The 24,575-nt window shown below is 44.0% G+C and overlaps 1 protein-coding gene across 5 annotated transcripts in view; it reads left to right on the top strand.

The window, feature by feature from the left end:
- Window positions 1-23,538, top strand: part of phf21ab (PHD finger protein 21Ab) — a 40,468-nt gene extending 16,930 nt beyond the window's left edge. Inside the window, exons 8-19 of one of the 5 annotated variants that reach the window (XM_084017554.1) lie at window positions 903-1,139; window positions 2,334-2,423; window positions 4,737-5,078; window positions 10,330-10,446; window positions 11,023-11,074; window positions 11,158-11,237; window positions 13,058-13,118; window positions 14,886-14,992; window positions 15,401-15,556; window positions 15,889-15,964; window positions 16,043-16,146; window positions 16,804-23,538. In XM_084017554.1, coding sequence (XP_083873680.1) covers window positions 903-1,139; window positions 2,334-2,423; window positions 4,737-5,078; window positions 10,330-10,446; window positions 11,023-11,074; window positions 11,158-11,237; window positions 13,058-13,118; window positions 14,886-14,992; window positions 15,401-15,556; window positions 15,889-15,964; window positions 16,043-16,146; window positions 16,804-17,574 — 2,193 coding nt within the window. In that variant the 3' untranslated portion in view covers window positions 17,575-23,538. Of the gene's footprint in view, window positions 1-902; window positions 1,140-2,333; window positions 2,424-4,736; window positions 5,079-10,326; window positions 10,447-11,022; window positions 11,075-11,157; window positions 11,238-13,057; window positions 13,119-14,763; window positions 14,787-14,885; window positions 14,993-15,400; window positions 15,557-15,888; window positions 15,965-16,042; window positions 16,147-16,803 lie in introns of all 5 variants that reach the window. The other 4 variants (XM_084017553.1, XM_084017555.1, XM_084017556.1 and 1 more) reach the window with 4 other exon arrangements.
- The last annotated feature ends 1,037 nt before the right edge of the window (window positions 23,539-24,575 follow it).

The raw sequence follows: 24,575 nt of genomic DNA, 5'->3' as shown, positions 1-24,575 counted from the left end.
ATTTACATTCAAAGAAAATGCTTTCCATTTTCTGCCGTTCATGGTTTTTAATCTTTTTTTTTTTTTTTTTTTTTTTTTAAATACACAGACCACCATTTAGGAAAACACTTCCAAGAGGACATAGTCCGCATAGTCTGGTCTGGTCTCTGGACTAATGTGAGCTTCTATTGTAGACCTCTGGTCAGGAGCTATCAGACGACAAATGGTAAATGGTAAATGGTCCTCATTTATATAGTGCTTTTATCCAAATCGCTTTACAGTAATGACTGACATTCACCCAGTCACTCACACATTCACACACTGACGGCGGAGTCAACCATGCAGGGCGACAGCCAGCTCGTCAGGAACAATTAGGGTGAGGTGTCTTGCTCAGGGACACAGGCACTCAGCTAGGAGGAGCCGGGGATCGAACCGGTAATCTTGCAGCTGCAAGCCAACCCGCTCTACCTCCTGAGCTAACCCCCCGACAACATTTGTTTCCTCCATTTCTGATTGACCAACGTCAGGAGAAGTGTGACACTGATAGGCTTTCGTGATACAGCATCACAATAATTTCTAGCTGAAGTTGAAATATTTCAACTGAAACGCAAAATTCAACGTAAATTTCACACATTCACCTGATACGCGTCTTTTTATTTGTTTCTTTGCAAAGGCAGCGCGCAAAAACACATCAATAAATCGTATTCTGATCTGACAAAAGAACTGACGATATGAAAAAAATATGAAAATATATGAAAATTATATCGACTGCAAACAGTCATAGAGGGAGAAATTCATTGCAGCCACAGATTAATGTGACAAACCTTTTTTTAGCCGATGGCATACTGGAATATGTAGGAACTTGGCAGGTGGAGAAAAACGACACATCAATCTGTCTCATGGGTTAAATTCTCCCTCAACAGACCCTGACAGTCACGCCAGTCCTCACCACGAAGACTCTACCTCTGGTGCTGAAAGCTGCCTCCATGCCTGCCCTACCCGGCTCTGTCCTGCCACAACGCCCACCCACTGTCGCTATGGTAACCACAGCTATCACCAAACCGGACTTGCAGAGCGTCCCCATCAACCTGCAGGTGGCCAGCAAACTAACCAATCAGAGCTTGGAGCCTGTGCGACTGGTTTCCAAGAACGCCATGGTGGTAAGACCCTCCTGTCCATGCTGCCGTCCAATCACGTGTCAACAGCCTCCTCTAATGTGATTTGTTGTACAGTGTTGTCAGCTACTGAAGGTAAATGAGCATTTTGACAGTGGTCTGTTGACCTTGACCTTCAGTGCAATTTAGGGATTTGAAGTGTGTCCTTGCTCTTGGTGAAGGATGTTTCATTAGTGCTCGAGCAGGCTGTGATGTGAGTGGTGGTCTTTTAGCAGCTCTCTGACCAGTCAAACAGTCAGGTGGGCTCAGTTTATCTCACATTACCACGTAAAACAGAGGAGGACTAGTAGAGGTCAAATGTCATGTAACCAAAATGTCCTGTGTGTGAAAGTGTCTGGTCACACCCGAAAGTGGCACACTGAAATTCATCCACACATCATTGAGAACGAGAATGAAGATCGGTGTCATAGTGACTACTTGTGAGTTGTGTGACACAGCTAATATAACTTCCTCCATTTTGAAGCAGATCTGTCAATATAACAGCAGACATGTCAGTGTAACAGCAGACATGTCAGTATAACAGCAGACATGTCAATATAACAGCAGACATGTCAATATAACAGCAGACATGTCAGTGTAACAGCAGACATGTCAGTGTAACAGCAGACATGTCAATATAACAGCAGACATGTCAGTATAACAGCAGACATGTCAGTGTAACAGCAGACATGTCAGTATAACAGCAGACATGTCAGTATAACAGCAGACATGTCAATGAAACAGCAGACATGTCAATATAACAGCAGACATGTCAGTGTAACAGCAGACATGTCAGTATAACAGCAGACATGTCAGTATAACAGCAGACATGTCAATGTAACAGCAGACATGTCAATGAAACAGCAGACATGTCAATATAACAGCAGACATGTCAATGTAACAGCAGACATGTCAATGTAACAGCAGACAGGTCAATGAAACAGCAGACATGTCAGTGTAACAGCAGACATGTCAATATAACAGCAGACATGTCAATGTAACAGCAGACATGTCAATGTAACAGCAGACATGTCAATATAACAGCAGACATGTCAATATAACAGCAGACATGTCAATGAAACAGCAGACATGTCAGTATAACAGCAGACATGTCAATATAACAGCAGACATGTCAATGAAACAGCAGACATGTCAATGAAACAGCAGCACAGATCCACCTCTGCTGTGGTTTTGTCTCAGGTGCAGGCCACCAACACCGCCCAGCCAATCAAAGTTCCTCAGTTTGTCCCTCCTCCTAGACTGACGCCTCGACCCACCTTTCAGCCACAGGTGCGTCCCTGTAAGACCCGCCTCCAACCCTAACCCCCTCAGATCAGTGTGTGTGGCCCACCTGAGGTGACTCGCTCACTCTCCAGCAGAGAGCAGCAAAGCAAACACTCATGCCTTGCTCCGTGGCACTAAAACATTGTTTGCTCTGTTCTGTCTCTACTCATCTCTTCTCCTCTCGTTGTGCTTTTTTTTTAATTTTCCAACTGACCTGTGAACAGGTTGTTTAAGAAGGTTTCCTGCCTGTGAATGTGTGTGTGTGTGTGAGTGTGTGTGCATTTTTACGGCTTGTTTTTCCTGCAGCTTCTTGGTATTTTGTGTTCCTGGCTGTTGGTGTGTTTTAACCCTTTGAGTGGAAACATGCTGTTTACCTGTGCTGAGTAATGCCACTGGGAGCAATTGTTATAATAATGTTAGTAGTAGTATTTGTATCTATAATAATGGTGGAGGTAATCCTGATTGCTTTTTTTAACTTCTTTTTATTTATTTTAATAGTAATTACAAATGGTGAATAAATAGATTTACACAACAAAAAGACCAACAACAGCTGCAGACATGTCGGTGTAACAGCAGCAGATATGTCAGTGTAACAGCAGACGTGTCAATGTAACAGCAGCAGACATGTCAATGTAACAGCAGACATGTCAGTGTAACAGCAGACATGTCAGTGTAACAGCAGACATGTCAATGTAACAGCAGCAGACATGTCAATGTAACAGCAGACATGTCTGTAACAGCAGACATGTCAATGTAACAGCAGACATGTCTGTAACAGCAGACGTGTCAATGTAACAGCAGACATGTCAGTGTAACAGCAGCAGACATGTCAGTGTAACAGCAGCCATGTCAATGTAACAGCAGCAGACATGTCAATGTAACAGCAGACATGTCAGTGTAACAGCAGCAGACATGTCAGTGTAACAGCAGCCATGTCAATGTAACAGCAGACATGTCAGTGTAACAGCAGCAGACATGTCAGTGTAACAGCAGCCATGTCAATGTAACAGCAGACATGTCAGTGTAACAGCAGCAGACATGTCAGTGTAACAGCAGACGTGTCAATGTAACAGCAGACATGTCAGTGTAACAGCAGCAGACATGTCAGTGTAACAGCAGCCATGTCAATGTAACAGCAGCAGACATGTCAATGTAACAGCAGCAGACATGTCAATGTAACAGCAGACATGTCAGTGTAACAGCAGACATGTCAGTGTAACAGCAGACATGTCAGTGTAACAGCAGACGTGTCAGTGTAACAGCAGACATGTCAATGTAACAGCAGACATGTCAGTGTAACAGCAGACATGTCAGTGTAACAGCAGCAGACATGTCAATGTAACAGCAGACATGTCTGTAACAGCAGACGTGTCAATGTAACAGCAGACATGTCAGTGTAACAGCAGCAGACATGTCAATGTAACAGCAGACATGTCAGTGTAGCAGCAGACATGTCAGTGTAACAGCAGACATGTCAGTGTAACAGCAGACATGTCAATGTAACAGCAGCAGACATGTCAGTGTAACAGCAGACGTGTCAATGTAACAGCAGCAGACATGTCAGTGTAACAGCAGACATGTCAGTGTAACAGCAGCATACATGTCAGTGTAACAGCAGACGTGTCAATGTAACAGCAGACGTCAGTGTAAGAGCAGCAGACATGTCAGTGTAACAGCAGACGTGTCAATGTAACAGCAGCAGACATGTCAGTGTAACAGCAGACGTGTCAATGTAACAGCAGCAGGCATGTCAGTGTAACAGCAGACGTGTCAATGTAACAGCAGACGTCAGTGTAAGAGCAGCAGACATGTCAATGAAACAGCAGCAGACATGTCAGTGTAACAGCAGACGTATCAATGTAACAGCAGACATATCAATGTAACAGCAGACATATCAATGTAACAGGCAGCAGACATGTCAATGTAACAGCAGACGTCAGTGTAACAGCAGTAGACATGTCATTGTAACAACAGCAATGTCAATGTAGCAGCAGCAGACGTGTCAATAACAGCAGACGTGTCAGTGTAGCAGCAGCAGACGTGTCAGTGTAGCAGCAGCAGACGTGTCAATGTAACAGCAGCAGACGTGTCAATGTAACAGCAGCAGACATGGCATTGTAACAGCAGCAGATGTGTCAGTGTAACAGCAGATGTATGGATGGATGGATATAAGTAATAGTACTAGTAGGAGAAGCAGCACTAGCAGTAATGATAGTATTACTAGCAGAGCAGAGCTCCACAGTGATGTTACCCAGCAGTGTCGGTTCATTTTGTTGGCAATTTGTTGTAATTTTCTGATTGGCTATCTGTTGTCACCAGGTCAGGCCAAAACCAGCCACACCCACCAATGTCCACATTGCCCCGGCCCCTCCCCCACCCATGATGGCGGCTCCCCAGCTGCTCCAGAGGCCCGTCATGTTGGCTACCAAGCTGTCGTCCTCGCTGCCCTCGGCTGCTCCCATCCACCAGGTCCGCATTGTGAACGGACAGCCCTGCAGCAAGATTGGCTCCACCCCACTGACTGGTATCGTCATCACCACGCCGGTCACTGCCGCCCCCACCCGCCTTGCCAGTCCCGCCCAGGCACCCAACCTCACCCCCATCCTCACCCAAACTCCTGCCAAGCCGATCCAGATCAGCAGCCTGACCACTGAGCCCAAGGTACTCCCCGAGTCGTGTTTGCAGAATAACAACAGTGTTATGTAAGCTTATGACATACATTGCTTTGTCCGTAGTGTTTTTGAAATGAACCTGTAGTGACACAAGTTCATCCATGATAATTTGTCAGTACTTTGGTCATAGTCTTACTTTTCAAAATGTTTTCTCTTCGCCAAAGCAATGTTATGTAACAATTAGATTTGCGCAATGTGGCAACTTTTCTGGTGTTTGACTAAAGTAGTGTTGCAGGGTATACCATTACTAGCAAAGTATTGGTATACCCTGCTGTGTTAAAACAGTAAGATACCTCATTTTAATAGCCATAATTGAAGTACATATGTGTGACAGCGGGGCAGTGATGTGTGTGCATGAATGGATCCACAAGAGGATCATTTTAATTTTGCAGCAGTCCAAACATAAACTACAGGTCCAGGATTTAGTTAGCATAGCTTACTAGAAGGATGGAGTCAAGAAATTAAGTTAAAAGAATATTAAAGCAGGACATGAACCACTCACTGGCTGGTGTCTGTGGACTAGCAGTACTTTTAGTAGTTCTGATAAGTACAATTCGGCATTATCGAGCCAATATTTGACTGAGAATACTGTTGATGACTGTGCAAGGCACATGGGTTCTGGGTTGGGCTTGGGCCTGCTTCAGACTTGTGGTGTGAGTGGTACTGGAGCGAAATTGGAGCAGGATATAGGGCGACTTTTTAAAATGCCACTCTGCGCTCAGTCCAAAATCCACCCCAGTGATTCCCCTAGAATTATTATTCCATTATTTTCGTTCCAGTGTCGGTATCGAGATATTTCGGCTGGATATCATATTGAATTCAATCTTGGTATTGTGACTGAACTGAAGATGTACACTTTTTGATGTGAGCGGAGGGGGGGGTCATATAAAAAAAAAATTCAGTGAGTGCTTGATTGCTACACTTTGTCAAATAACTGAAAAATATACAGTGCTCCATTGCCAACATTTTGTGTCAAATAGCTAAAAAAAAAAACATCCAGTGAGTGCTCCATTGCTACACTTTAAGTGACTTCTCTACAGCCTACTTGTAGCAAAGTTTGATTTTATTGGGGAATTCAGCCAGCCGTCTTCTCTGCGGGGAAGACAACCCTTCCTGTGCACGAGCATTGAGTGTGCACGGAGATGAGGGGCTGTTCACAGACGGTCCAAGAGAGCGAGACAGAGCGACAACATGGGAGGGGCTGATGCTATGCACGCAGCGCTACAATTTGACCAGTTTTAAATAGTGAGAAAAAAATAAAATCAATATGTGGCGGTCAATGTCGCTGTACGCCCTGTCTCCCTGTGATATACTGGTTACCTGTCTGTCTCTACATGTCTCCCTGTGATAGACTGGTTACCTGTCTGTCTCTACATGTCTCCCTGTGATAGACTGGTTACCTGTCTGTCTCTACATGTCTCCCTGTGATAGACTGGTTACCTGTCTGTCTCTACATGTCTCCCTGTGATATACTGGTTACCTGTCTGTCTCTACATGTCTCCCTGTGATAGACTGGTTACCTGTCTGTCTCTACATGTCTCCCTGTGATATACTGGTTACCTGTCTGTCTCTACATGTCAGCCCTGTGATAGACTGGTTACCTGTCTGTCTCTACATGTCTCCCTGTGATATACTGGTTACCTGTCTGTCTCTACATGTCAGCCCTGTGATAGACTGGTTACCTGTCTGTCTCTACATGTCTCCCTGTGATAGAATGGTTACCTGTCTGTCTCTACATGTCAGCCCTGTGATAGACTGGTTACCTGTCTGTCTCTACATGTCTCCCTGTGATAGACTGGTTACCTGTCTGTCTCTACATGTCTCCCTGTGATAGACTGGTTACCTGTCTGTCTCTACATGTCTCCCTGTGATATACTGGTTACCTGTCTGTCTCTACATGTCTCCCTGTGATAGACTGGTTACCTGTCTGTCTCTACATGTCTCCCTGTGATATACTGGTTACCTGTCTGTCTCTACATGTCAGCCCTGTGATAGACTGGTTACCTGTCTGTCTCTACATGTCTCCCTGTGATAGAATGGTTACCTGTCTGTCTCTACATGTCTCCCTGTGATAGACTGGTTACCTGTCTGTCTCTACATGTCAGCCCTGTAATAGACTGGTTACCTGTCTGTCTCTACATGTCTCCCTGTGATAGACTGGTTACCTGTCTGTCTCTACATGTCTCCCTGTGATAGACTGGTTACCTGTCTGTCTCTACATGTCAGCCCTGTAATAGACTGGTTACCTGTCTGTCTCTACATGTCAGCCCTGTGATAGACTGGTTACCTGTCTGTCTCTACATGTCTCCCTGTGATAGACTGGTTACCTGTCTGTCTCTACATGTCTCCCTGTGATAGACTGGTTACCTGTCTGTCTCTACATGTCTCCCTGTGATAGAATGGTTACCTGTCTGTCTCTACATGTCTCCCTGTGATAGACTGGTTACCTGTCTGTCTCTACATGTCAGCCCTGTAATAGACTGGTTACCTGTCTGTCTCTACATGTCAGCCCTGTGATAGACTGGTTACCTGTCTGTCTCTACATGTCTCCCTGTGATAGACTGGTTACCTGTCTGTCTCTACATGTCTCCCTGTGATAGACTGGTTACCTGTCTGTCTCTACATGTCTCCCTGTGATAGACTGGTTACCTGTCTGTCTCTACATGTCTCCCTGTGATAGACTGGTTACCTGTCTGTCTCTACATGTCAGCCCTGTGATAGACTGGTTACCTGTCTGTCTCTACATGTCAGCCCTGTGATAGACTGGTTACCTGTCTGTCTCTACATGTCAGCCCTGTGATAGACTGGTTACCTGTCTGTCTCTACATGTCTCCCTGTGATAGACTGGTTACCTGTCTGTCTCTACATGTCAGCCCTGTGATAGACTGGTTACCTGTCTGTCTCTACATGTAAGCCCTGTGATAGACTGGTTACCTGTCTGTCTCTACATGTCAGCCCTGTGATAGACTGGTTACCTGTCTGTCTCTACATGTCAGCCCTGTGATAGACTGGTTACCTGTCTGCCTCTACATGTCAACACTGTGATAGACTGGTTACCTGTCTGTCTCTACATGTCAGCCCTGTGATAGACTGGTTACCTGTCTGTCTCTACATGTCAGCCCTGTGATAGACTGGTTACCTGTCTGTCTCTACATGTCTCCCTGTGATAGACTGGTTACCTGTCTGTCTCTACATGTCTCCCTGTGATAGACTGGTTACCTGTCTGTCTCTACATGTCAGCCCTGTGATAGACTGGTTACCTGTCTGTCTCTACATGTCAGCCCTGTGATAGACTGGTTACCTGTCTGTCTCTACATGTCAGCCCTGTGATAGACTGGTTACCTGTCTGTCTCTACATGTCAGCCCTGTGATAGAATGGTTACCTGTCTGTCTCTACATGTCAGCCCTGTGATAGACTGGTTACCTGTCTGTCTCTACATGTCTCCCTGTGATAGACTGGTTACCTGTCTGTCTCTACATGTCTCCCTGTGATAGACTGGTTACCTGTCTGTCTCTACATGTCTCCCTGTGATATACTGGTTACCTGTCTGTCTCTACATGTCTCCCTGTGATAGACTGGTTACCTGTCTGTCTCTACATGTCTCCCTGTGATATACTGGTTACCTGTCTGTCTCTACATGTCAGCCCTGTGATAGACTGGTTACCTGTCTGTCTCTACATGTCTCCCTGTGATAGAATGGTTACCTGTCTGTCTCTACATGTCTCCCTGTGATAGACTGGTTACCTGTCTGTCTCTACATGTCAGCCCTGTAATAGACTGGTTACCTGTCTGTCTCTACATGTCTCCCTGTGATAGACTGGTTACCTGTCTGTCTCTACATGTCTCCCTGTGATAGACTGGTTACCTGTCTGTCTCTACATGTCAGCCCTGTAATAGACTGGTTACCTGTCTGTCTCTACATGTCAGCCCTGTGATAGACTGGTTACCTGTCTGTCTCTACATGTCTCCCTGTGATAGACTGGTTACCTGTCTGTCTCTACATGTCTCCCTGTGATAGACTGGTTACCTGTCTGTCTCTACATGTCTCCCTGTGATAGAATGGTTACCTGTCTGTCTCTACATGTCTCCCTGTGATAGACTGGTTACCTGTCTGTCTCTACATGTCAGCCCTGTAATAGACTGGTTACCTGTCTGTCTCTACATGTCAGCCCTGTGATAGACTGGTTACCTGTCTGTCTCTACATGTCTCCCTGTGATAGACTGGTTACCTGTCTGTCTCTACATGTCTCCCTGTGATAGACTGGTTACCTGTCTGTCTCTACATGTCTCCCTGTGATAGACTGGTTACCTGTCTGTCTCTACATGTCTCCCTGTGATAGACTGGTTACCTGTCTGTCTCTACATGTCAGCCCTGTGATAGACTGGTTACCTGTCTGTCTCTACATGTCAGCCCTGTGATAGACTGGTTACCTGTCTGTCTCTACATGTCAGCCCTGTGATAGACTGGTTACCTGTCTGTCTCTACATGTCTCCCTGTGATAGACTGGTTACCTGTCTGTCTCTACATGTCAGCCCTGTGATAGACTGGTTACCTGTCTGTCTCTACATGTAAGCCCTGTGATAGACTGGTTACCTGTCTGTCTCTACATGTCAGCCCTGTGATAGACTGGTTACCTGTCTGTCTCTACATGTCAGCCCTGTGATAGACTGGTTACCTGTCTGCCTCTACATGTCAACACTGTGATAGACTGGTTACCTGTCTGTCTCTACATGTCAGCCCTGTGATAGACTGGTTACCTGTCTGTCTCTACATGTCAGCCCTGTGATAGACTGGTTACCTGTCTGTCTCTACATGTCTCCCTGTGATAGACTGGTTACCTGTCTGTCTCTACATGTCTCCCTGTGATAGACTGGTTACCTGTCTGTCTCTACATGTCAGCCCTGTGATAGACTGGTTACCTGTCTGTCTCTACATGTCAGCCCTGTGATAGACTGGTTACCTGTCTGTCTCTACATGTCAGCCCTGTGATAGACTGGTTACCTGTCTGTCTCTACATGTCAGCCCTGTGATAGACTGGTTACCTGTCTGTCTCTACATGTCTCCCTGTGATAGACTGGTTACCTGTCTGTCTCTACATGTCAGCCCTGTGATAGACTGGTTACCTGTCTGTCTCTACATGTCAGCCCTGTGATAGACTGGTTAGATTGGATTTGGTGGGTAAACACGTGGATGAACTATATCACCTGTGGTTGAATCGTCGTCTTCTCCTCTCAGCAGATTGTTAAATCAGGAGGTGCAGCAGAACAGAAGGTCGTTGTCAGCCTCCTCCCCTCCTCCTCCACTCCTCCCTTGTCTCCTCCTCCTTCCAGACCCAAGAAAGAGGAGAACCCAGAGGTCTGTACTGCAGAGAGATGACTGATGCATGATGCCTTCAGGGTCACCAAATGCTTCCTATGATTAAACTTGTCTGGGGGTGGTCAGTTTCACAAAGCACAAAAGAGCATACCACAACATTGATCTCCCTGGAATTTTCCACATAACTTTTAGGAAATATTTATGTTCAGGGAAGGGGTCCTGATGAATGCATGTTAGGCATTGATTTAGTAACTCACAAGGTGTTACGATAAAGGACTGTATGGATTTAGTAAATGGCATTTGTGTTACGGAAAATATCATGTTTTCTTCGTCTCAAGAAACATTTATTCAAAAGTGGTTTTGTGGAGGTATCGAATTATCCTGTTGTTTTAGTTTAGCAAACCTCATACATTTTTATGCTATTTTCAACCAAGTCTCCGCATGAAGTATCTTTCATATTGTGTTTTTTTTTAATGTTTTATTGCTCTTCTGGGGGAAATGTATCTCTTCATCTTTGAAAAATTCAGTGAACAGCAGAGGAAATATAATTGCCCCTGTGTTGATGTATCTTTCCCAAAATAATGAATTCCAAATAAAACTGTTTCTCTTTTCTAGAAACTGGCCTTCATGGTGTCGTTGGGCCTCGTCACACATGACCACCTGGAAGGTGAGTGATCATCTGGAGGTTCTTCCTTTACGTCCAGATGCTGCCAGCAGGAGCGTTTCTTAAATTTGATATTCTGATTGCAGAAATTCAGAGCAAAAGACAGGAGAGGAAGAGGAGAACGACCGCCAACCCGGTGTACAGCGGTGCCGTGTTTGAACCCGAGGTAAGTAAAAGCTAGGATTATATGAACAAGGAAGTAAAATGTCCGTATACAGGTCGAAATGAAATAAGGAAAAAATAAGAAATAAAATGTCTATACAGGTCAAAAGAAAATAGGAAATTAAATATCTATAAACAAGGCAGGTGTCTCTGTAGATACAAGGCATTTTTACACAGACTCCTTCATAATCACTGAAAGAAGACCCCTCAACTTTAGTTTGTCTCCATAATCACTGAAAGAAGACCCCTCAACTTTAGTTTGTCTCCATAATCACTGAAAGAAGACCCCTCAACTTTAGTTTGTCTCCATAATAGCGCAATGATGTGTCCTTTTACAGAAGCATCCCGGCTTTGCGGAACTAGTGAAAGCGTGATGCGTAGCGCTGTTGGCGGTAGTGTGACGTATAAGCGTGTGATGTATAAGCGTCGGAAATACGATTACTCCGAGCATATCAAAACAACAATGGACCGAGAGTTGGGTTCGCTCTGCTCATCGTGCACATTTATATCGTTTTTTTTTTTTTTTTTTACATACAATATTATTATATGTATAAATAAATGACTTAAAGGAAAAAGTTTAAAAGATGACATAATAGTAAAATAATGCACATTAAAGAGGATTTGTCCAATTTTGTAAATTTGATATATGAATGTGTGGTTGATGAACACGTGGATATTTGAAATCTGTTTATTTACTCAAGTCAGTTTATTTCATAAGCAACAGGACTTGATCCGAAGTGCCTAATGAATAAAAGCAAAGACAAGTAAAAATGAAAGAGAAATCAAATAAACCAACAATAGATTAAAAACTTGACAAAAGCTATGGGGCATATGACATGTGTTCACATCAAATTTTTACACTAATCATGTGACGCAAATATGCCAAAATTGCATCGTTCGCATATCCGTGCAAGTTAAAATATATAACTCAAGTGAGAAATTTGCGTGACAACGGTGTTGCAAAAGCCTATCAGCTTTGACATTGTCCGGCAGTCGTCGTGACGTCGCTGAATCGGAAAGGAAACAAATGTTGTCTCCTGTGTCTGTGGTCCCTCTCCTGTGTCTGTGGTCCCTCAGAGGTCTACCAGAGTAGCTCATATTAGTCCAGAGACCAGACCAGACCATGTGGAGGAACCAGAGACCGTCTATGATACAAACAACAAGGTCTCTGCTGTATTTATGTCTAGATGACCTTATTTGGAGTGTTGATGGAGATGCTACAACATTAGCATAGGCTAGCACCCACCAATCCAGACTCCATTCAGAAAACCAGCGTTTTAAGGCCTTGACACACCAAGAGGATTATTGGCCGACGTCCGTGACATGAGTCCGTTCGGTGTTTTGTGCCATCGGCCGTCATCATAGCCGTCGGCGTTCTTTTCAGCCGTTTCCACATGTCGAATCAACCACGACAAAGTCGTTCAGTCTGCCGATCTGATTGGTGGAGAGCTAGCTGACTAGCGAATCAGTGAACGAGAAGACCGAACGTGACGGTGGTAAACAAACCAGATAAAGCGCAGACGCATGCGTGCTCTGTGTTATGCTCTATAGATGTTCCGTCATTTCCGGTTTTCTTTTTTTTTGGTGACAATACAGATTAGCGCCGCCTGCTGGAGACATTACGTCTCGTTCAAGCGCAGAATGGCGCTCATGTCGGTAGTCGTTCGGGTGTGTGTGAGAATACGGCATCCGACTGAACTATAAGCGAGTGAACAAAGGTTGCTCTTACTTTCATGAAACATTTCATTATGCAGGCGAACTGAAGCCTGGAGCTCGTACGAGTGTCTACTATTTCATTAACATGTTTATTGTTTTTTGTTTCAGAGGAAAAAGAGTGCAGTGAGTTACCTGAACAGCCCTCTGCACCAGGGGACCAGGAAGAGAGGTCTGTATGAAACACTGATAACTGGTCAGAGACCAGCAACAACTGGTAGAAGAGAGACAGAGGAGAGACGAGACTGATGTATGAGAGTAGAATCAGGTAGAGACATGAAATAGAACTCAAGATGCAGCACAGTGCAGCAGAAAAAAGAGAAGATGGCCGACGTTCAGTACAATAGGAGTGGTAGAATAGCCAAATATCCTACTCAGTACTAATGCCACGCTGTAAAACAAGTCCTTCCTCCTCCTCCTCCTGCTGCTTCTTCCTGTTGCTTCAGTCAGGTTTCATGTTTTAACACTGGGGCTATACTTGTTTCACATGAACCACTTGAAATGCGATATTTCAGCTCGGGCTGCTTAATCGAAAAGTAATTAGTTGCAGCCTCAGCTGATCTATACCCTACCGGAAATCAATCGCTTCACTGTGTTTTTTTCCTGAGCTTGATGAGAAGGAAATATCCGGCTGAACCTTCACCTCTTCCCATCTTTGGGATTTGTTGAACGGCAGGCGTAGGGAAGTGTAGTAGTCCTAGTAGTAAATATGTGTTGAACATCATAAGTTCCTGATATGAATGAGGTATGTGAGAGCAGACCAGAGAGGCATTACATGCTGTTGAGTTCAGTGAAGTTGAAGCTCAAATAATCCAGGACAAAATCACAGCGACTTGTGCGAAAGTCCGGAGTAACACGACTAACATGAATCGGCTTTTATTCCTTCACACCTCAATAACACTAAAATTGAATCCCAAGAATCTTCCTCTTACATGTTACTGTCTGTTTACATCTAACGCTGATTTCTCTCTACACAACCTCCATTTGACTTTACATTTAATCAGGAGAAAAGGCTTAAAAAGTAAACATGTAACTCTCAGTGTCAGATTTTATCACGTCAGTCACCTGAACAAAGTGTAGATGGTTGTCATTAAAGCGCTGCAGCTACAGAAGAGACCTGGGAGGAGCTTATGCATCAAACACGCTAGGGATGTTTCCACTCAGTATAAAGAAAAGACCAGAGCGTTACCTTTGCATTACTTTAGGGAATGTCCAGGCTGCTATATAAACCAATGATACAGCAGCTTATTGCAGATATATCAGATATGGCAATAGAGAAATGTTAATGATGTGTTAAACTGCATCACTTTTTGTTTGTCCAGAGATAACACCATTATGTACAAAAACAACACAATACATATGCACTGTTAGATTTGTATAACTCTCAGATAATGAACGTTTAAAAACCTTTTATAAATAATAAACTTCAGCTGGCATCAACAGACTACTAAGCTAGCTTGCTCATTCCGCCATGCTTCTTATATGGTCTTATATGGCTACTTCACAACGTCGTCAAAGTCCGTCTTTTGTTATTGCTTTGATTGAGAGACTCATGAGGGCAGAAATGACATAATGTTGTTGTTTAAAGTAGGGGGGTCATTGGGGGGTTGAGTGTTTTCTAGCGTCCTGGCTGCAGCGCTGATAACAACAATAATAACATCTGGACCTGTGACTGAGGTGTGTTAACATCTGGCACAACGCTTCATAGACAACTGCAGTAGGTTGTACTAGTGCTCGGCTCTAGTCTCCTGCACTAACACTGCTGTCTGTGCTTCTGACTCCTCTTCCTCCCTTACCGCTCCCTTGTCTCATGCTAGCCAACGAAGACTCCCTTTCCAAGGTATGTCATACAGACTGTTTGTTTTTGTTTTCTTCCCCCCTCTCCATCTTTCTTTTTTTCTTTGTTTTCCGTCTTTGTTGTCTGTCTCATTTCACCCAGGTCGCCCACCCAAATACAGCAGCGTCCCGGAGCTGGGCAGCATCACCCCGACCTCCCCCTCCAGCCCCGTCCGTCCCCTCCCCCTGCCCAGCCCCAGCTCTGGGGATGTAAGTAATGATGGGGGAGACGGACAGAAACCCCGTCACACACAGTCCTTATTGGCCCAGTAGCTCTGTCACTCATTTGCACCCCAAGACCTCCACAACACTTCATTAGTTTGTTGTCTCCATGTGGTAACCATCAGTCATCAGTTGATTTTTACTTTCAGCCTTACAAAGTGAACAGTGTCCTGTAGCCCATTAATAACTACTACTCAGAACACATTCTAACTCCCAGATTTCAAGTAACTTTTCTGTGGGCTCAGTAATTTAACACACCATGTCCATTAGATATTAAAACGAGGCCAACTGTAGACTAAACCAAACCAGATCACGGTGCCTCCCCCTGCCTCTCCATGGATGGTTGGTGGGGCTCGGTTGGCCAGGGAAACTGATTGGTCCAATTCTTCCTCACAGGGAGACATCCATGAGGATTTCTGCACTGTGTGCAGACGCAGTGGCCAGTTGCTCATGTGCGACACGTGTTCTCGTGTTTATCACCTGGACTGCCTGGATCCACCCCTGAAAACCATTCCTAAAGGCATGTGGATCTGTCCAAAATGTCAAGATCAGGTAACCACAGCAGCCGTGACTGATCCTGAGTCAGGGGGAAGGGGGTACAGCAGCCCAGAAAAGGGCCAATCAGAGTCAGTAGCTGTACTTGACTGTAAAATCTGCTTCTGCTGACCGGCCTTCTGCCACACTGTCCTGAACTTTGTAAGCATATACATGATGCAGTATTGTTTTTTGTGCCTCATTCATTGTGTAAAGATCTCACATCTCACATCCATCCACTCCATTGCTTGTTCCTTCTCAGCCTCACCACAAGGTGGCGGCTGAATCTGTCTCCCTCAAACCTTTTCTATTTCCCGGCCTCTATGACAACTGCAAGCTTTTCTCTTCAGATCCTGAAGAAAGAAGAAGCCATTCCATGGCCTGGTACTCTGGCTATTGTTCATTCCTACATCGCCTACAAAGAAGGTGACGTTAGATTATATTCTTCTGCTGGGACGAATGTGAACTGTTCACCAGATTAAGTTTTATTGTTCTCTGCTGCAGCTAAAGAAGAGGAGAAACAGAAGCTGATGAAATGGAGCGCTGAACTGAAACTGGAGAGAGAGCAGCTGGAACAGAGAGTCAAACAGCTCAGTAACTCCATAACGGTAAGAAACACACACAGTTCAGCACCACAATGACAAAAGCCCATTCCATTTCAACGCTGGTTTCAGGTTCATTAAATATCCCCCATTGTCCAGATCGAGTGATATCCAGCTGGATGTCTTTTGTCTTCCACCTCATGCGGGGGACAGGGAAGCAAAGTTGCATTGGTGCGTTTTGGGGATGCTGTGGCCGGTAAATCTCTATCTGTAAAGATACACCTGGCGGGATGGCTTTGCGAGTGCATCCCCCAAGCCTACGGACTGTCGGGGCGGGCACTGTGGTCCGCACACACTCTACGCACGGCGTCATGTGTGGGCGGCTTTATTCAGTGGGGGGCGAGGGTTGAGGACATGTCGTGGGCGACGCCCTGGACGGTCATACGGTTCCTTATCTTGGGATTCCAAAGTATTCAGATTTCACTCCGATTCAATAAATTGCTTTCAAATCCCAACCAATGCTACCCGAAATGAAAAGTTAGGTGTCTCATTATTTAACAAAAATCAATTGTTAAGACACACAGCAAGTAGAATTACAGCTTGATCCAAAATCTAGATGCATGGGAACCTGAGCAGATACATTATTTGTTGATAAATTATTTTTGGTAGTTCTATAAATAACAGCTGGTGTCAAATCTGACCCTGTTGCTCTTCTCCCATCAGAAATGCATGGAGACCAAAAACACCATCCTGGCTCGTCAGAAAGACATGCATCTTTCCCTGGAGAAAGTCAAACACTTGATTCGCCTCATCCAAGCCTTCAATTTCAACCAGGCTTTGGCAGAGAGAGAGGGTAAGGACGTCAGTGTCAGAGTCCAGGACAGTGTGGAAGGTGCAGTTGGCTCTGAAGCTGCACCAGAAGCCACCAACTCTGTAGAGAAAGTGAAGGCTGGGAGCTCCCCAACCAGCAGCAACACTGATGGAAACGACAAACAAGAGGAGCACGGAGCCGCCGGGAACAACCAGACAACAGGAGACACCGACAGCCAGGCTGTCCTAGAAGCCAGTGCAGTCCCAACAACAGAGAACAGCCCCGGTGGAGGGGCAGGGGGTAAGGCAGGGCCTGGTGACGGGGCAGGGGGAGGGGGTGACACAGGGACTGGTCTTCAGGTGGAGGTTGTGGCCAAGCCAGAGACTGACGCAGCTCCACTGGTTGAAATTCCCGCTTCCTCAGTGGTCACAAATGTTGCCACCACCAACGGTATGGCCGAACCGGCCTGCCCTGACATCAGCCCCGCAGGATCCTGCACCACCAATGCGCCCAGCAACTCTGAGAACAAGATGGCTGCCGTCAACCCTCCAGAGACAGCAGTGGAGAAGAAACAGGAGGAGATCACTGACAGTGACGGCAGCAACAACAACAACAGCAAAACCTCAGAACCCTCCCAGCATTCTTTGCCAGCTCTTGTCAGCAGTTTGGACAATAAAAAGTAATGCTCTATCTCTTGAGTTGCGGGAATTCAAACATATATATTAAAAAAAAAAGACTTTTGCTTGCACCGAATGGTGTCCTGAAGTTGCCAATCTGTATAAATGTTGTTTGTTTGCATTGTATTGTCAGACTGTGTCAATGGTAGATATACAGCCCAAGTCTCATGGCTCTGGGAAGACGTAGGCTGCTCCTCCCACAGAGCTGGGGTACAGGAAGGCTTGCGAACCAGTGTCATCATGCCAATTAGTGATAGACGTCAGTGGTGGGAATGCTCAAAGGGAGATTTAATTCATCATCACACCAGTGTGTGCCTGTTCTAGTGGCCCCTGTGTTCTCTTGTGGGGTGGGGAGATGGTTTCTCATGGTTACAGAGAAAAATGAGAACATGGAACCAAACATCTGTCAGGGGTTACTGGTCTAAAAAAGCAGTGTTGTGATAGAGTACTGAAAAGAGCCTGGCCATCCTCTCATCCCAATGAATTAATGTGAACAACCTTTAACTTCTGCCATCCCACGTCCCTGATCTTTTCCTTTGAAAAACCCTAAACCTTAACCAATGAGTCTTATCCATAACCCCGATCTTAAACAGACTTCCCTGACTTCCCCATTAACCAACATTTCTAACCAGCCAACAAAAACCTGTAACCTTTCCCTTCCACTCCACCAACAATCTAATGTGACCTTCCTCTTAAGTCCAAAAAAGGGATCAACTAAATTGGATGACAGACACTTACAGACATTCTTTCCCTCACGGTGTTGCACTTGTTTGTACACACCAAATCCAAAAAGAGGGCTTGATTGTGGATTGTTGGTTTTGAAAAGATAGAACAAATCTGAAAGGTGTGGTGGGAGGGAATGTCATACATTCAACACTTTGTTTGAAGCATACTTCCCCATCAGCCTATGATTCAAACCATCTTCAGTCAACTGAAAACCTTAACCTCCCCGATCAATCAATACCAGTAGTCTCCCTCTAGTGACTAACACCAAAGCTTTCCAATTCCAGCAATCTCCTCTTTGATCCAAAAGGTTTTTATTCTTCAAATTAACTAATTTTTGTAAAGTGGTGGAGGAAGACGAGATTAGTAATGGTGAAACCTGGACTTGCCTTCCTTAGTCCACAACATTCCAATATGTCATCCTTTTTAAACACCAACAACCTAACTTAACATCCATAACCTAATGAACTGACAACTCCCCTTTACCAGTTGACCAATGACCGTAATATTCCCTGACCAACCGTTCAAATCCACTAGTTTATACAAAGGCCCATCTGAACATGTATGAAAAGTTCAAATCCTGCCTAAATATCATGCTGTTTGTTTGGTTGCAGGGTACTGACACCTTATAACCTACAAGCTTAGCAGTCTTCAATCAACGGAATTACATAACTTTTCCTTTTGACTTATAGTGACTAAACCACAACTTACTTTCCTTCAGTCCACTATTGGTCCAACTTGACCTCCCTCTTAAACTCGAAAGGGCTCGGTACGCTTAGAATAAAGTAGCTCATACGAAGTGCCATCTAAATGTCCTCACCAGACAGCAAGGTTGAAAGCCGACCGCGCGAATCCTTGAAATGGTGATAATAGAGCACACATCCGGACAATCTCTCCTCAAACACATTCATTGTTTTGTCAAATGCACTCCTCCTCAATTGCAATATCAGACTGCAATATCAGCAACCTTCCCCTTGTGACTGAAACCCAAATTCACCTTCCCAGTCTGCCGACAATCGAACGTAACCTCCCTCGGAAACCCAAAAGGGAACCCGAAAGGGCAAAGTGTCACGTTGTCTGACGCAGACCCCGTCCCCAGTTAACTTGTTGGGAGAGGTGGGGAGTTTCATACGCTGTTCGATGATCCAACAAACACTTTGTTTGAAGCATGCTGATGCCAACGTCCCAAACTTCCAAATCAGTCTATGACAGTTAAACGTATTCATTCAACAAAACCAAACGGAACAATTCAGACATTGGGGAAGGTGTGGAGTTTCACACGCCGTTCAGCGAGCAACAGCAGTTTACTGATGCTTTTTAACTTACTTTCAACAAGACATTGAGCTGGTGAATAAAAACCAAACGTACCTTCCCCAGTCCACCAACAATCCAATTTGACCTCCTTCTGGACCCCCTTACAAACTTCACCCAGTTACCTGAAGACTCTACCTTCTCCCAGTCGACCAATGACCAAACGCTCCCTTCCAACCAACTATCCCAGTCTCCCCCCACCTGTATCCCTGAGCTCAGGCAGAAAAGACACTGAGCGTCACGTTCAGCAGGTATGAAGGACGAGGTCGAACAGGCGCCGTAGCCTAACAGATGTTTTCAGTGGTGTCGGTCAAGTGTAGTGATTGAGTTTTCATTCGTGAGTCAAGTGTGTCAACTGTGAGCACTAAATGTGAAATTGCAATATTGCAATGTCAACACACACAAACTATATCTGGGCTGTGTTTCTTTTTTATAGGAAAAGATATTCAGGTCTTCCTAGTCTTCAGAATAAGTGCTTTCTGTTCCTGAACCTGCTGTACTGGCATTTTCGACACTAAAAGGAGTCCTCTTTTTGAAGTGGTGATCTTTGCATTGTGTACATTTCTGTTGAATCCTGAACTGCCAAAATGATGTTGTATTCAAATTCAGCAGGGACACGTCCACTTACTGTATTGAAAGATCAAATCATTGGCGTTGTAAGATATAGATGCTACCATTTCAGAAATTGGAAGTCCCCAGATTGAGACAGGAGAGCTTATTAAACAATAACATTAAAGGAACTTTTTTTCCTTGAAACGGAGGGATTTGTTGTATGAACCTGCTCCTTCAGATGGAATACCACAAATCCTGAGATTAAAGCACAAGCTTGCTGCATTACAAAGAAGTGCTGAAGAGCTTTTTGTATGTTAATATGGAATTTAACAGAGTATGCATCTCTTTTTTGTGATGTGACTTATCCCCACATTGCCAATATTTTTCTAGGAGGAAATACAAACCTCTGTCTGACATCAAGGCTCAAGTCTACTTCATAATTTGAGCAGGAGTGTCTCTGAAACGCCTCACAGTTAGACTAGTGCATCTCTTTTCTTTCTGGAGCACGTCTGGGCTGAAATGTGATGCTGTCATTCGTTGGCTTGGGGTCTGTCTTTGTCTGGTGAACTGATCATGACTTCTGGCTTCTTGTTGGGTTCGGGACATTAACAAACTCTGGTCTGTTTATTAACGGTGCCTCTGGTTGTCTTTTCTTTCTTTTTGCAATATTGAACCGCTTTTGCTTGAATTTTGTCGTCCAAAAAACATATTCACCCAAGTAGCCCTGAAGGTTCAGCTCTCCAAACTGCTTTTATGTATTCATAGCCATGCTAGCCGCATCCATTGTCTGTCGGTCCAAACTGAAATATCTCAGCAAGTGATGTTCGTGGTTCTTTGGTGACCTGGTAACATAGCTATGTTTCATCACAAATGTAACGTTGTCTTTCCTAATGTGTTTCATCCAGCGAGTAACATTACATCCTGGTTCTAATGATTCTAATTACATATTTTCACAGTCTTATACTTCAGTTATACTAAAAAATGGGACTTTCTGGATGCACGAAATCACCGTTTAGCTGAGCAGAGTTGCTAACATGGCTGTAGAGTCGCGTTGCAGGATGACAACAAAAGAAACTATACATTTCTGTACAGACCAAGAATGGTGTCCTCTGAGGATGTGGGTGAATATGTTGTTGGGCGACTATAACATAAGCGGTTGCAGGCGTCTCTTTTTCATATCATATAGGCTCTGTATCTGAATCAGCATATCTGACTCATCACCTAATTTTTTGTTTGCTGTACAAACTGCCTTCATTCAGAAGAATGAGGAAAAGGAATGAGAAAATCATCTCCACATGTTTGGCCACATTGTTGTCCAATAAATGTTGTGTGTCTGATGGAGAGTTGAGCCATTCAAACATGGAAGGACCAGCCTGGCCAGGGATGCTATTCTAACAGAAACATGTCCCCAAATTCCTTATGAATCCCGTTCATTGTGTTTGTCAGCGTACTCGGGTGGATCTTCTTCTTTCAACGCGTTGGTCACTCATGTATAGAGCAGAGCAGTCGCCACGTTTTTCTTTGAACAAGCCAGAACTTATGTTTCCAGACAAACTGGACCTCTCCCTCTGTACAGTAGGTACCTCGAGTGCCTTTCTTCAAACAGCAGATAATATTTGTCTCTTGACTTGCACTGTGACTTGTAGAACCTTATTAACCCTCCAGATAATCCTCCCATCCGACCCCAACCCGCTCTCCCCTGGTCTGCCCCATCCCACCAAGACCCGGACCCGGACCCGCTCCCTTCACCTCAGGCTGCCAGTAGTCAATGCAAGTGGAAACTACATTTCATATTATGCCGTTTAGATTGACCAGATAGTGTTTTGTTGTTGTTTATCATAGGAGTTGCCTTAAATGTGTTTTATTTTACTTTTTACGTGATTTACATTATGAAGAATATAAAAAAAAAAGTCGCCGCAGACACCGGCGAAGGTCAGAGTAGTTTGGTCGTCGTGGTCAATAAAATGCTCCAAAGAGGGATTGTTGTTGATGAGATGTTTTCTCGGTGTGACAACCAGTTGTTTTGTGATGCACTTTTGGTTTGACCAGTATTACTTTTATTATCGGAGTGTAAAAATGGGATCCGCCAGCGGCACAAATCGCAGTCATGAATCTGGTTCCTAGAGGCGTTAGTTAGTCCCGACTCTCCGACTCGTTCATCGTTCCCTCTGTGCTGTGGTTCTTTTTCTATGAGTTTGCTAAATCAGGTCATGTGAGCCGCAGCCTGCGTGCATTTGGAGTGAACAACTTGGACCCATTTAGCAACATCTGTCCTCTCAGTCTGGTGGAACGCATGCCTTCTTATGCAAATTTTTATACAAGAGTTGTCAAACCTTTTTTAATATGCTTTTTTTAAGTTTTTATGTGAAACTCAAGTCACCTTTTTTGTTTCTTAGAACATTCTGGCATCCTGATGCCAAAAGTGTGCAGTTTAGGAGTTAAGAAACATTTCTTCCTGACGTCATGTTTAACGGACACTTTAGATTTTGATTTGAACTTGGCAAATGCACCATGCTGAATGTCATTGTGCTCTTCTAGAGAAAAGTCCTCGATTTCTATTCAGTCTAAAAGTGAATTTATCCAAAGAACACTGCATTTCTGTTTGGGAGCCTTTCATGTAGTTGATGCATATCATTTGGAAATTAATTTCAGCATCGTGTGCATTCACCAAGCTGGAAAAGGTCGGCAGCTGAGAGCTTTTCAGTTTGTGTTTGAGAAAGTCTTATATGCATTAAAAAAAAGTCCAGTTCTTTGTATGGCGGATTCTTCTGGAAGCGTCCTGTAAATTTGTTCACTCCTCCTCCAGTCTTTTAAGTTTTAAAAATGATCACGTCATGATTGTGGCCTTCTAGTATTCTGTCAAAACATGACATCAACCCGTAACAACGCTCGCCACCCATCCTGTCCGGATCCAACTGTACACCTGAAGCTTCTTACCTCATCCACAGCAAATTCCATTATTGAGGGTGTTGAGTGCAAAAAAAATATTAAAAAAATACAAGAAGTCTTTTTTTAATCTTCCATTTGGTGAGATGCATTGTAGCGATATGAATAAAGAAAAAGTTCACCTGGTGTGCTGAATGTGTAAATTGGTAATTACACAATCTGAATATTTGTATAATTGTTTGTATTTTTTCATAATGATTTTGGAAAGGAATGTGTTTATTTTTTTGACTTCTGTTCCAGATGTGTCTTCTGTTGGCCTGACATTGTGACTGGTCTGGTGGGATTCTTACCTCTGTATTGAGCCTCTTCTGTGATGAATTCTTTGTATGCAGTGTTTAGGAAATACTGTAGGGAACATGGGGAGGAGTTGATATTAGGAGCATTTGATCAATTTGTATTTATTTATTTTATCATTTTGTTAATAAATTGTGAAAAGCAGCGTGTCTCATCTGTTGACTTTGCAACTGTTTTATAGGTGTTAAATCTGGCTCACGTTCACCTGATAACCAGTTAACATTTAGTTTCCCTACATTATTTATTGTTTACTATTTGAATCAGAGATGTGGCTGTCAATTTATGTCATTCTTTAAAGGCACAGTGTGTATGATTTAATGACATCTAGTGCTGTGGTTAACCATAGACATAAACAGTAGTAACAGGGACCTTCCCATTCAATTCAACGTAGCAGGAGATCACTGAGGAGAGGTTTAACAGGAACGACTGGAACGTTACATTACCTCACACTTGGTTTGATGCCGGTAGATGTGGTGAGAACTGCAAATGCAGACGAAAGATTCATATTAGTGTTTTTTTAATTACCATTTACTATATATTTTTCAATATGTATTATTTGAATGGGTGAGTGAATACTTTTGGCAATATAGTGTATATAAGGGTTCATTCTACATAAACATTGTTAAAAATACTTGCTGTATATGCGAATGGATTCCCCTGCTACAGTGGCGCTGTAAAGCCTTTGCTAAAGCTTTGAGTACTTGTTAAAGAGTACTTTTACAGTAAATTCAATCCTGGAGCCACACAAAACTTATCACAGGCTGTGGTGTGTTTAATAGTTTTATACATCAAAGAAGGATCACGTCACGGAAGCAGCAGAGTGGCGCAGCGGAAGCGTGCTGGGCCCATAACCCAGAGGTCGATGGATCGAAACCATCCTCTGCTAGTTTTTTTTTATCCTCCCCGATCATCGGACTAGCTGGGAACATTAAAACAGGCCAATCATATTCATATTTACAATAAACTGTACGATTCCTGCTATATATGGTGAAGCCAACATTCAAGATGGTGATGCCCAAATAGCCATGAATCAAGAATATAATTTATGGATAATTAGTATAATGTGTGGTTTGAATCCTTAATAGTTTCCAGTGAATGGATGAAGCTCTATGATGTGATATATAATTTAATATATCAATTTATATATTCCTTGGTGGCGATGTTATGTCCTCGGAGGTCGA

This window comes from Eutrigla gurnardus (genome assembly GCF_963514095.1).
Source record: "Eutrigla gurnardus genome assembly, chromosome: 9".
In the NCBI taxonomy this organism is placed as follows: domain Eukaryota; kingdom Metazoa; phylum Chordata; class Actinopteri; order Perciformes; family Triglidae; genus Eutrigla; species Eutrigla gurnardus.
Note: the sequence above shows the minus strand (reverse complement) of the source record. Positions and strands in the feature narration are given on the sequence as shown.